Source organism: Sapajus apella, unplaced genomic scaffold (genome assembly GCF_009761245.1).
Source record: "Sapajus apella isolate SASKATOON/1434 unplaced genomic scaffold, GSC_monkey_1.0 scaffold89, whole genome shotgun sequence".
In the NCBI taxonomy this organism is placed as follows: Eukaryota; Metazoa; Chordata; class Mammalia; order Primates; family Cebidae; genus Sapajus; species Sapajus apella.
The window spans coordinates 4,104,200-4,117,204 of record NW_022437029.1 but is presented as its reverse complement, the minus strand read 5'-3'; the positions used below and the strand labels follow the sequence as shown (position 1 = coordinate 4,117,204).

The window sequence follows — 13,005 nt, the reverse complement described above, 5'->3', positions numbered from 1 at the left end:
AAAAAAAAAAAAAAAAAAAAAAAAAAAAAAAAAGAATGTCTATCTATCTTTATATATCCACACATACATACAGATATGTATTTAATGTTACTCTTCGCTTACACAAAGCAATTGTTATGTAAGTTCACTAGACTTCTTTTTAAGAAATAAAAACTAACTACAATTGCATACTTCTCTCTCCTCTCACGGTACATTCAAAAGAAGTCAAAATACGATGTAAACAGAGTTTCACTTGGCAAGAATGGCTGTGGGCTGCGGTTCTCTTTCATATTCTGTGGATGTGTATGTTGATACTTCCATGTGTAACAGGTTGAAAGGAATTAAAAAAGACATCCTTCCAAGCTATGGGCAGAATTAAACAAAATTGTAATGTAATTTAAAAGCTACTGGCCGGGACCAGTGGCTCACGCCTGTAATCCAAGCACTTTGGGAGGCCACGGCAGGGAGATAACTTGAGGGCTGGAGTTTGATAGCAGCCTGGTCAACATGTTGAAACCCAGTCTCTAGTAACAATACAAAAATTAGCTGGGTATGGTGGTCGGCATCTATAATCCCAACTACTGGGGAGGCTTAGGCAGGAGAATCACTTGAACCCAGGAAGCGGGGGTTACAATGAGGCGAGATTGCCCCCTTGCACTCCAGCCTGGGCGATAGAGCGAGACTTCATCTCAAAAACTAAATAAATAAATTTAAAAGCTACTAAGATAGTCAAGTGAGAATATTTCTATAGAAAAATACAAATACATATACTAACATCTCCTTGGGTTCATGTGAATTAAAGCAAAAGTGAATATTGTGATCTCAAGCTACAATTTAAAACATTCTGCTGTAGAGACAAAATATATTCCACGCCAATATAAAAAGTGTTTATATTTAAGTCTATCATTCCTTCCTTGAACTAATAATCCATACAGCCCAGCTGTAACTGTTCCTGATTATACAACTAAGATGAGATTAAATGTGCTCTGTCCTAACAGTCACACAAAGGCAGAAGTGAATTTGACCCACCATCACAAAGGAGTCCAGGAAACAGGCACTCCCTCCAACAAAAATGTACCTCCCATCTCTCACGGCCCCACCTGTCTCTGAGAGCCCTTACCATCTCTGGTCAGGTTCATGCCACCAAACACCAGAGGGCCGATAAACTGAGCCTTGATATCACCTTCCAGGTAAACAAATATCGTGGGCAGATTCCTATCAGGATAATTGGGTATGCAGGTTGTTGAAATGGCTTTGATAAACTTGACATCAGGAAACTTGCTGGCAAGTCCACTGAGGTGCCGATTTATCAGGGCACAGAGAGGAATTCTATAAAACACATAGAGAAAACAGAAGCAATTATAAACCTGCATTTATATATAGAACAAAGCTCAACGACCCTTGTACCCTAGGTAAAACCTTGTAACAGTTTCACAAGTGATTCTGCTGCTAGCTAAGATGAATTAACTTTTTTTTTTTTTTTTTTTTTTTTGACATAGGGTCCTGTTTGTCACCCAGGCTAAATGGAATGAAGTGGTGTGATCCTGGCTCACAAGCAATCCTCCCACCTCAGCCCCCCAAGCAGCTGGGGGTACAGGCATGCTACCATGCCCAGATAATTTTCTTGTAATTTTTTTTTTTTTTTTTTTTTGTTAAAGACATGGTTTAGCCACGTGGCTCACACTACTTTTGAACTCCTGAGCTCAAGTGATCTGGCCGCCATGGCCTCCCAAAGTGCTGAGATTACAGGTGTGAGCCAATGCACCTGGCTGAATTAACATTTTTAACAAACTTTCTAGGCCAGTTGCGGTGGCTCACACCTGTAATCCCAGCACTTGGGAGGCTGAGGCTGGTGGATCACGAGGTCAGGATTTCCAGACCAGCCTGACCGACATGGTGAAACCCTATCTCTACTAAAAATGCAAAAATTAGCTGTGTGTGGTGGTGCATGCCTGCAATCCCAGCTACTTAGGAAGCTGAGGCAAGAGAATCGCTTGAACCCAGGAGGCGGAGGTTGCAGTATGCCAAAATCACGCCACTGCACTCCAGTCTGGGTGACAGAGCAAGACTCCATTTCAAAAAAACAACAAAAAAAAGAACTTTCTAACATGCTCAGGATAAGTGAAGAACACAAATCCCAATCCATATCAATTTATTTGGCAAAACAAGTTAGAAAAACAAGCTTTAATGTAAAAGATAATTGTTATACCTTTCTTAAAAAGTTGAATGAGAAAACGCTGAAGTTAGAATGTGTGAAATGTCAGAAAATGTTTTCTGCTTTAAAGAAATTTCTAAATAAGCACTGGACTCTGCAGTTTAAGACAAGACTAGAGAGCTGAGAAACATCAGAGGACCTCAGTATCACACAGTGAGGGCAATTACTGTAAAGGCCAACCTCGCCATCTATAAGACAAATTCATGACATAGAATGTTGAAATGTCAGAGTTTCTGTAAAGGAATAAATAACCTAGGAATTCCTTTTCAAAAACAGAAAGGCAAAGTCTGCATTGCCATACTTTAACAAAGCCATTTGCATTAGTCACAAATATTAATTTGAAAGTCTTAAGATAAAAAAATTAAGTAATAAGGGTTGGGCAAGCCAGCAATAAAAACACAAAAAACTCAGTACCAGAAAAAAACTTTTTTAACCCCTATATAGGTCAGGCCTGAGATCCTGAAGCCATAAATTCAAATTAGCATTTGATAGATGGAGTAGAAGATCAGCTCACCCTTGTTTGTAAAGGTGCAAGATGACCCACAAGCCCTCACCGGCTTTGGTTACTTCTTGAACATAATCCTTCCCTGAGATCTCCAAAACTTCTCCAAATTTATTCTTCAGTTTAGTTGCTTTCCACTCAGCCAGTCTCTGCTGTCTGCACAACAAAACAAGGAGAGAAACACACACAAAAAAACATGTGCACACATACATTTTCTAAAAGGCAATCCTGGTAAAGGCCCAGGTTTATTTATTGGTCACATGGCAAAAATCTAATTATCAGTTTGCTAAAATTTGCAATATTATTTAACTGTAGTTCCTCCCAAATGTTGTCAGCTGAAAATTAAGTTTTTGAAGGACACACATTTCATTTTATTTTTTGAGACAGAGTCTGGCTCTGTTGCCCAGGCTGGAGTGTGGCACAGTCTCAGCTCACTGCAACCTCTACTTCCTGAGCTCCTGAGTATCTGGGACTCTAGGGCAGTCACCACCACACCCAACTAGTTTTTGTACTTTTGGTAGAGATGGAGTTTCACAGACTGGTCTCAAACTTCTAAGCTCAAGGGATCTGCCCATCAGCCTCCCAAAGTGTTGGGACTACAGGCATTGAGTCATCTTGCTCAGCCCACACATTCTATTGCCATATACACATAACAAAAACAAAAGCAAAAAACAAACAGCCCCTCTGGGTGGCACTTACCTGTACATTTCAATAGCACGTTCATCCTCCTCATTAAACTCGTCTTCATGATCCTTCAGCTCTTCCAAAGTCATATCTTCATATGTTGTCACTGAATTTAGTTACATTGACCAAAAGCAAAAATTTAAAAAGATGAACGAACATGCATTTTTCTCCCCCTCCTTTTCTCCTAAAGATATGCACACAACACCAGATCCTTAGCCCACCTAAACAAAAATTACTTAAGGCACCACACTAAATTAGAAGCTGAAAGGCTGGGCATGGTGGCTTACGCCCGTAATCCCAATTTCTTGACCGATAGACAGCTTTTTCCACAAGCTCTCAGATCTTCCTCCCTCTCTCCTCCTACCCTGCCTCACCTTGCCTCATTTTTTCTTTGAGACGGAATTTCACTCTTGTCATCCAGCCTGGAGTGCAATAGTGCCATCTCGACTCACTGCAACCTCTGCCTCCCAGATTCAAATGATTCTCCTGCCCCAGCCTCCTGAGTAGCTGGGATTACGGGCATGTACCACCACACTCAGTTAATTTTTGTATTAGTAGAGCTGGGTTTCACCGTGTTGGCCAGGCTGGTCTCCTGACCTCAAGTGATCTGCCTGCCTCTGGGATTACAGGTGGATTACAGGAGTGAGCAACCGCACACCCGGTTGCAGCCCCACTTTTGAACCCTTTGCTGATTAAAATTCCCCAGGGCTCACACCTTTAACTACTTTCCTTCTTTATCCGCAACCACTCCCTTGGCTTGCATCTAATCCCATGGCTTTCAATGTTATCAATATCCTGACAGCTCCCAAAGTACAGGCCTCCAGCCCAGACTTTTCTAATCTGGAGGAAAACATAATCCAAGGGCCCTCTTAATGTGTCTATTTATCTAACAGGAACCTCAAAGTTAAAGCATCCCTTGGCAGTGGCTCACGCCTGTAATCCTAGCTCTTTGGGAGGCTGAGGTGGGTGGATCACTTGAGGTCAGGAGTTCCAGACCATCCTGGCCAATATGGTGAAACCCCTTTGCTACTAAAAATACAAAAAAAATTAGCCCGACATGGTGTAATCTCAGCTACTTGGGAGGGAGGCTAAATGCAGGAGATTCACGTGAACCTGGGAGGCAGAAGTTGCAGTGAACCAAGGTCACAGTGCTCCAGCCTGGGTAACAGAGACTCTATCTCAAAAAAAAAAAAAAAAAAAAAAAAGAAAAGATGTCACTCCTCTGTTTAAACTTCCAAAAGCTTCCTGTCTCACTAGGTATAAAGGCCAAGGTCCTTACTGGAAGCTACTGGATCCACTGAGGCTGCTCTCCCACAGCACCACCTGCCTCTCCTCAGGGATTCCCTTCAGGAATAGTCAAATGTCTTCTTCACCTCCTTCAGGTCCTAACTCGACAACTCCCTCAGGTCTATTCAGATGTGTTCTTCAGCTCCTTCAGGCCTTTACCCAAATGCCAGCTTCACCTTCTTCAAGTCCATGCAATGTCATCTTGGCGAGACCCTCTCTGACTCTGCTTTTCTTCCAACCCTTTCTGGTCCCTTTTACTGCCTTATTTTCTTTATTGTTTACTGTCTGTCTCCCCCACTAGAAGGCTGGTTCTCCAAGAGCAGAGAATTGTGTCTGGCTTATGCATAGCTAAGTCCCCACCCCCAGAAAAGCACCTGACAATGATAACCATGCAGTAAACACTCACTGGATACTTTCTAATAAATCCTTGTCTAAATTAGCTCTAACATGTTAACACAGGACAGAAGTACTAGTCCCTATGACAGATGCTCCTCAAACTATGGCACGTAACAGAATCCTTTAAGGCACTTGTTTAAAATGCAGATTTCTAGGCCTCATTCCAGAGACTCTGCTCAGTAAAGACTGGGGAGTGGGGTTTACCAGCACTTCAAGGGACTCCAATTCAGGCGCTATGACTGCCTTTGAGAAAACCTCCCTCAGACCCCCAAATATGGCAAACATCTTAATGCCTCCCCAGATTAAGCTATTTTTAGTTAATGTCCTCAATAAAACCACAGAGAATAAAGTATACGCTCAGGAAAATGCAAACACTAAAAACCTTGAACAAATTTCCATGCCATTATCAAAGGGAATCACAGACCAGAAAGCAGAAAGACTCAAGTATTTTCTTCAGTGCTCATCTGACATAGACAAGGACTTGCAGGACACCTCTGAAGTCCCCTAGGTCTATGGCTCAGGAAGGTGAAGGCGAGAGACACCCTGTGTCTCGTCTGAGGTCCCACAGACTCAGGCAGTATCCAATGCTAGCACTCCAGCCTGTCTCCTGGCAAGGCAGTCAGAGGCTTAGGGAGCCATCTCCTAACCCAGACAGATGCAGAGAAAAGAGGGCAAACTCACCCACTGACTGCTGGACCATGTGCTGCTCCTCTTCTGCCTCCTCTTCCAATTCTTTCAGACTTTCCTTGGGGGGCAAGATGCCCTTTTTGCGTAAGATGTCATTCCACTCAGTGTCTGCGTTGGGATCCTAGAAGAGCAGGACCAAGATTACCTTGAGTGCCAAGTCTAGTATGGAAGGCGCTGTGTTGGGCAAGGGGCCGAATGGGAAAAGTGACAAGGGAGGAATTCAGACCATATTATTCTGTGAACTATTTCTGAGAAAGTGTCAAAAGATCCACAGCCCCCGTTTTGTTCTTCCTGCCCACCCCTCCCCCAATGGAGGAGCTATTCTTGGGGTAAAAATTAGGATAGGATAGGATGTGCAGATCAGCACCAATACTGATACCAAGGCTCTGACCTGGCTTCTGTTCAATATTTTTATTAATGACTGAGAATGACTCATTCAACAGATAAATTTAAGTACCACATGTAAATTACTGTATTAGGCAATGGGGAAGAGTGGTGAATTCAAGAGTCACCTGTGTTACAGTCAAAAGGAAGAGACAGGCAACAAACAAGTATATATACAAACTATACACTGAGATATAAAATTGTAGCAAGTGCAATGACTGACAAGCTGCTGGTTTAGATAATTACCCAGGATCCCCATTCCAAGTAGACAGGGATGTTCCCTACAGAGGAGGTGACATTCCACCAGAGGATGGAAAGGAACCTGCCGTAGGAGTCTGGGGGCTTGAAAATAGTCCTTCAGGCCGGGTGTAGTGGCTCAAGCCTGTAATCCTAGCACTTTGGGAGGCCAAAGCAGGTGAACCACCTGAGGTCAGGAGTTCAAGACCAGCCTGGCCAATATAGTGAAACCTTATCTCACTAAAAACACAAAAATTAGCCAGGTGCGGGCTGTAATCAAGAAAATAACCTTCCGGGCAGAAGGGCCAGGGGCGTGCAAAGGGCCCAATAGCAAAAGCCTGGACGAGGATCTCAGGCTGCAGATAAAGCTTGGCTGACAGAATTCTCCAATAGTCAAACTTAGGAGGAAAAGCTGAGGCTCCGCAGAGTAGCTCAAAAAATTCGGGACACTCTTCTAAGCCCTTTTTCCTGGACCTAGTCACCAAATCCTTAACAAGCCCAGGAGATGCACGACATTTACAGGCACTGCCATGCTGGAACGGCTGGCCAAATCAGCCAGGATTAAAATCACAAAGAATCAATGTCACAAAGACTGATGTAAAAGAGGGCTCTTGGATCCAGAACCCAGCTGCCCAAGCACTGTGTGCACGGTGTGGCAGGAATACTGCTGATGGAGCTCAGGCTTGCTTTAGAATATATCAGGAGCACTGTGAAAAGAGTGCTGGGATAACCGGCCTCCAGCCCCAATCTTGTGTAACAATTCTGAGGTACATCAAAAGAAAAATGAGCAGAATCCTCACTACAGGGTGGTCAGGGAAGGCCTCCGGGACCTGAAGGACAGGACGCAAAGGAGGCCAGGTGGCCCTCAATCTCCCACTTCACCATTTAGAGCATCTAGGCTGGACGCAGTGGCTCATTCTGTAACCCCAGCACTCTGGGAGGCTGAGGCTGGGCAACATAGGGAGAACCCATCTATACAAAAAATTAGCCCAGTGTGGTGGGTGCATGCCTGTGGTCCCAGCTACTCTGGGGGTTGACAAGGGAGGATGGCTTGTCCCTGGGAGGTCGAGGTTGCAGTGAGCTGTGACAGTGCCACTGCACTCCAGGCTTGGGTGACAGATCAAGACCCCGTCTCAAAAAAAAAAAAGTGCCTGGCTCCTGGCAGACACGCCCTCTCCTCTAGCCCCTAATGCTGGTAAACCCGCACCATCTTCTCTCCATCTGCTATTGAGCAGAAATTAGAATTTCTGAGCACAACAAGATCGTTGGACAGTGACAAAATTTAGATGGTAGATTTTTACTCACAATGGTGACCATTTCCATGGTGTTTTAATTCATTCTCTTTAGGCTTTAACCAAATTCTGCTAGTAAATTGTAGCTACAGAAAAGTAACTTATTTTACCTATTTTAATAAAAAAAAAATTAACACGAAACAGAAGGACCCTAGGGCGGAGCTCTGGAACCCGAGTGGTCCGGGAGGGAGCGCGCACCAACTGGACCCCATGGCTCAGGGGAAGAGGGTCTAACTAAGCCGTCACCCGGCTCTCAGTGGAGCCAGGAACACGGCCTCCGCCGCTGCTTTACGTGGGGGAACTGGACCCTCCGCTTCCTAACACATCTGATAACACAACTCCTCCTTAGGGAAGTTCAGGACAGGAAGTAACGTTTGTCAGGCGGGATCGGGCAAGGCCTTCAGAGGCCCGGGTTGGGAGAGACCTCGAGAGGAGGTAGCTCCGGAGGACCGAGGTTTGGGAGACGGGCACAGAGGGGCGGGGACGCCCAGGCCCTGGGTCCTGGTGGGACCACGCCCGCCCTCCCGCACTGCGCCTGCGCGGGGCCTGGACGCGCCGGGCCTCCCTAGTGCCTGCGGCGCCGGAGCTTCCCGCAAGGCGGGCGTCCACCGCCGGCCCGGGCCCAATGAGACAAACGACAGGCCGCAGCCTCCAGACCCGTGCCCGGTTCTAGCTTACCTGCATTTTGTTTCCAGTCGCTCAAGCCAGTTGTGCCACGGCGCCCCTGCCCCTCAGCTCCTTTTTGTGCACGCGCACAGGGTCGCCACGCCTCTTCCCCAGCCCCGCCCAGGGACAAACTGGGCGGAGTCAGGGCGGAAGCCAGTGCTTTGCGTCTTTGCTCTTCAAGACCCCGGCGTGGAAGCTGTACACATGCGCGAGACAGGACCTGCCCACTCTCCTAGCCCGAGCGCACCAGACCCGGTGCTAATTTTGGGCGCTGCCTTATTAGGGCAGGTCTTCAGCCGAGGAGGAGTGGGGCTGGGTGGAGGAGGAGCCCGGGCCTTTCGCCTTTTCCAGCTGCTTGCCCAAACCTGTAAAGTCGTCTCGCTCTGACTAGCCTAAGAAGTCAGAAATAGAAAATTGCTTCTAGGCTGGGCGCGGTGGTTCACGCCTGTGATCCCAGCCCGAGGCGGGAGGATTACTTGAGAACAGGAGTTCGAGATCAGCCTGGCCAACATGGTGCAACTCCGTCACTACTAAAAATACAATTAGCCAGGCGTGGTGGCGGGCGCCTGGTAATCCCAGCTATTCGGGAGGCTGAGGTAAGAGAATGGCTTGAACCTGGGAGGCGGAGGTTGCAGTGAGCCGAGATCGCGCCACTGCACTCCAGCCTGGGCGATAGAGTGAGGCCCTGTCTCTAAAAAAAAGAAAGAAAATTGCGTCTCAATGTTCTGGTGTTAAAAATTAAAAATGATGCCGGGCTGGGCGTGGTGGCTCACGTTTATAATCCCAGCACTTTGGGAGGCGGAGGCGGGCGGATCACAAGCTCAAAAGATGAGACCATCCTGGCCAACATGGTGAAACCCCGCCTCTACTACAAATACAAAAATTAGCTGGGCGTGGTGGTGCGTGCTTGTAATCCTAGCTACTTGGGAGGCTATGGCAGGAGAATTACTTGAACCCGGAAGGCAGAGGTTGCAATGAGCTGAGATCGTGCCACTGCTCTCCAGCCTGGCAACTGAGATTCCGAAAGACAGAGAGAGGAGAAAGAGAGAAAAGAGAGGAGGGAGGGAGGAGGAAGGAAGGAAAGAAAAATATGCAGGGGGGCCGGGCTCAGTGGCTCAGGCCTGTAATCCCAGAACTTTGAGAGGCTGAGGCAGGTGGATCACCTGAGGTCAGGAGTTTGAGACCAGCCTGACCAACCTGGTGAAGCCCCATCGCCTACTAAAAACATTAGTTGTGCATGGTGGCAGATGCCTGTAAATCCCAGCTACTCAGGAGGCTGAGGAATCGCTTGAACCTGGGAGGTGGAGGTTGCAGTGTGCTGAGATGGCGCGATTGCATTCCAGCCTGGGCAACAAGAGTGAAACTCTGTCTAAAAAATAAATAAAAATAAATAATAAATTAAAATGATTCAGGCTTTTCTGGAATTCACCCACTATCGTTTCAGTATCAGAAGAGGCAACTCATTCATAAGACATTGAGAGCCTACTATGTACCAGGCATCAGGCTCTGCATATGGAGCAGTGAGCAAAACAGTAAAACAAAGGTGAAAGTCATCTGCCATGCCTGAGCATCAGGAGACCCATATATGCAAAAATGCTTAGCCCTAGGGCAGGCACACAGGCACCGAGCAAAAAGCAGCAGTCTGACTTGTAAAATGCAGGTATTGGGCTCCAGAGCTTCTGCCCAGGCACACTCTGAGTTAAGTGAGCAATATTCCTACCTGGTATGGAAGGAAGCATTTTGCACATGTAGGCTAACTTGCTGCCTCCTGGCAACTAAGCGAGCACAGATAATAGAAGACCACACACCTGTGAGATAGGTGCAGGGCTTCCAACCGTGGCTATGCATTAGAATCACCTGGGAGCCCTCAAAAACTACGGCTGTCCCAGGGTTCCAACCAACCCCAGACAAATTAAATCCTTAGAAATGAGGCCTGGCAAGGATATTTTCTTAAAGATCCTCAGGTGATGCTAAGGTGCACAATTGTTGATAAAGAGTGAATCAAATGATTGCTTGAGAGCAAGGAGTTATTTAATTTATAAAAGTCCTTAAGATTTTTCTCTTTTCAACTGAATTATAGACGCTTCTATGGATTTATCGATGTATCTGACAGCACAATATTTGTTAATGAATTTTCCTTGGTCTCACCACCAAAATCAGGACTAGGACTAACTTTGGGTTTGATCCTGTGCTTCCTACCCAGTCCTGCCCAGCAACAGAGCAGGTGTTGTTTTGTCCTTTCCTCATCCCCAGCCTCTGCTGTTCCCTGAGGCCTGTTTTCCAGGATTGAAAACAGTTGCTCTTCCCCCACATGATCCGGTCAGAGGCATTCCAACCAAAGCAACTCCATCTTGAATAGGGGATGGGTAAAATGAGGCTGAGACCTAGTGGGCTGTATTCCCAGGTTACACATGTGTAATCACAGAATATTTACGCTTAAGGGAATAAATTAATAATGTTTACCAAACAGACCCAAGACTTAACAGACCCAGGAAATGTCCTGATGTCCAGATAGCTTTGTGTTTTTTGTTTGCTTTTGTTTTTGTTTGAGACAGAGTTTCTCTCTTGTTCCTCAAGCTGGATTGCAATGGCACGATTTCGGCTCACTGCAACCTCTGTCTCCCCAGTTCAAGCAATTCTCCTGGCTCAGCCTCCCGAGTAGCTGGGATTACAGGTATGCACCACCATGCCGGACTAAGTTTTATGTTTTTAGTAGAGACGGGGTTTCGCCATTTTGGTCAGGCTAGTCTCGAACTCCTGAGCTCAGGTGATCCAACTGCCTCAGCCTCCCAAAGTGCTGGGATTACAGGTGTGAGCCAAAGTGCTGGGATTACAGGCGTGAGCCACTGCACCCAGCCAAGAACAAAAGCATTCTTAAAGTTTCATTTTAACAATAATAATATAGATTATTGGGAAAGGCGGTAGTCATGAAACTTGGCCCAACAGTCCCATAGACAGTTGTTTTTGGATAAACATAGACACTGACCCTTCTGCTGTTAAAGCTTGAAACTGGAATCTGTTTTATCTGAGCTCCTTCCTCAGGAAAGTATTAAACAACTGAAACTCACCAGATCACAGCACCAGGTGTCTCCTTGCCCCTCCCTCCTCTTGTTTTCTTATACAACATTACGTTTCTTCCCTGCTATATAAATCCCTAGTTTTAGTCAGTCAGGGAGATGGATTTGAGACTGATCTCCCATCTCTGTGCAGGCCCCAATTAAAGCCTTCTTCCTCGGCAGTACTTGTCATCTCAGTGATTGGCTTTCACTGTGGCCAGCAGCAGGACCTAGACCGAACCCCTGGTGTTTTGGTAACAGTTACACAAAGATTAACAGTCCTTTGTCACAAACGTTGGTAGTAGAACACATTTCCCCATGATTTTCGCTTTGTTGTATCAAACAAGCATTGTACCTAAGGTGGATAAATTCCTCCTCTTGCTTTCTGGAACACCTTACTCTGTCTATGGAGTAGCCATTGTTTCATTCATTTACTTTCTTTTTTTCTTTTTCTTTCTTTCTTTCTTTTTTTTTTTTTGAGATAGAATCTCACTCTGTCACCCAGGCTGGACTGCGATGGTGAGGTCTCAGCTCACACAACCTCTGTCACCCTGGGTTTAAACGGTTCTCCTGCTGCAGCCTCCACAGTAGCTGGTATTGCAGGTGCCCACTGCCATGACCGGCTAATTTTTGTGTTTTTAGTAGAGACAGGGTTTCACTATGTTGGCCAGGCTGCTCTCAAACTCCTGACCTTGTAATCCGCCCACCTCAGCCTTCCAAAGTGCTGGGATTACAGGTGTGAGCCACCACACCTGGCCCATTCCTTTACTTTCTTTTTTTTTCTTTTCTTGAGATGGAGTTTCACTCTTGTTACCCAGGCTGGAATGCAATGGCACGATCTTGGCTCACCGAAACCTCTGCCTCCTGGGTTCAAGCAATTCTCCTGCCTCCGCCTCCCAAGTAGCTGGGACTACAGGCGTGTGCCACCATGCCCAGCTAATTTTTGTATTTTCAGTAGAGACGGGGTTTCACCATGTTGACCAAGATGGTCTTGCTGTCTTGACCTCGTGATCCACTCGCCTTGGCCTCCCAAAGTGCTGGGATTATAGGCGTGAGCCACCACGCCCGGCCTCCTTTACTTTCTTAATAAGCTTGCTTTCACTTTACTATGTGGACTTGTCTCAGATTCTTCCTTGCCTGAGATCCAGGAACCTTCTCTTGAGGTCTGGGTTGGGACCCTCTTTCTAGTAATAATCCCTCTCCAGGGATTAAGAACCTGAATGCCCACACCCTACTGCCTATTCATGCAGCAGTGTGAAAGGTGTCCCTCTTTTGTCAAAATTATTATTTTGTTATTCTTTCCGCCTGTGCTCCAGATCCTCTCAGCTTCTTCAGGGACTTCTTCCATTTTCCCATCCTCCTTGGCTGTGGAGAAAATAATTACAGCTTATGAGAAAAGATTAGAGACAAAGGAATTAGGAAAGATAAACTATTTCTATTTGTGGATGATACAGCCTACCTGGAAAACCCAGAGGAACCGAGTCTTAAATTCACACTAACAATATGAGAATTCAGTGTAGGAATGGGATATAAAATTAATATAAAAATAGTCTTCATCCATGTTTACGATAACAAACCACAAGATAAAATGAACTCCAATTACAATAACAACAGTAAAGA

The 13,005-nt window shown here is 46.0% G+C and overlaps 1 protein-coding gene across 1 annotated transcript in view; it reads right to left on the bottom strand.

The window, feature by feature from the left end:
- PDCL3 (phosducin like 3) overlaps window positions 1-8,510 on the bottom strand; it is a 10,931-nt gene extending 2,421 nt beyond the window's left edge. The window contains exons 1-5 of the mRNA XM_032255466.1: window positions 8,342-8,510; window positions 5,745-5,871; window positions 3,396-3,486; window positions 2,709-2,852; window positions 1,100-1,308 (exon numbers count right to left, since the gene is read on the bottom strand). Coding sequence (XP_032111357.1) covers window positions 1,100-1,308; window positions 2,709-2,852; window positions 3,396-3,486; window positions 5,745-5,871; window positions 8,342-8,347 — 577 coding nt within the window. The 5' untranslated portion in view covers window positions 8,348-8,510. The remainder of the gene's footprint in view (window positions 1-1,099; window positions 1,309-2,708; window positions 2,853-3,395; window positions 3,487-5,744; window positions 5,872-8,341) is intronic.
- Between the last annotated feature and the right edge of the window lie 4,495 nt (window positions 8,511-13,005).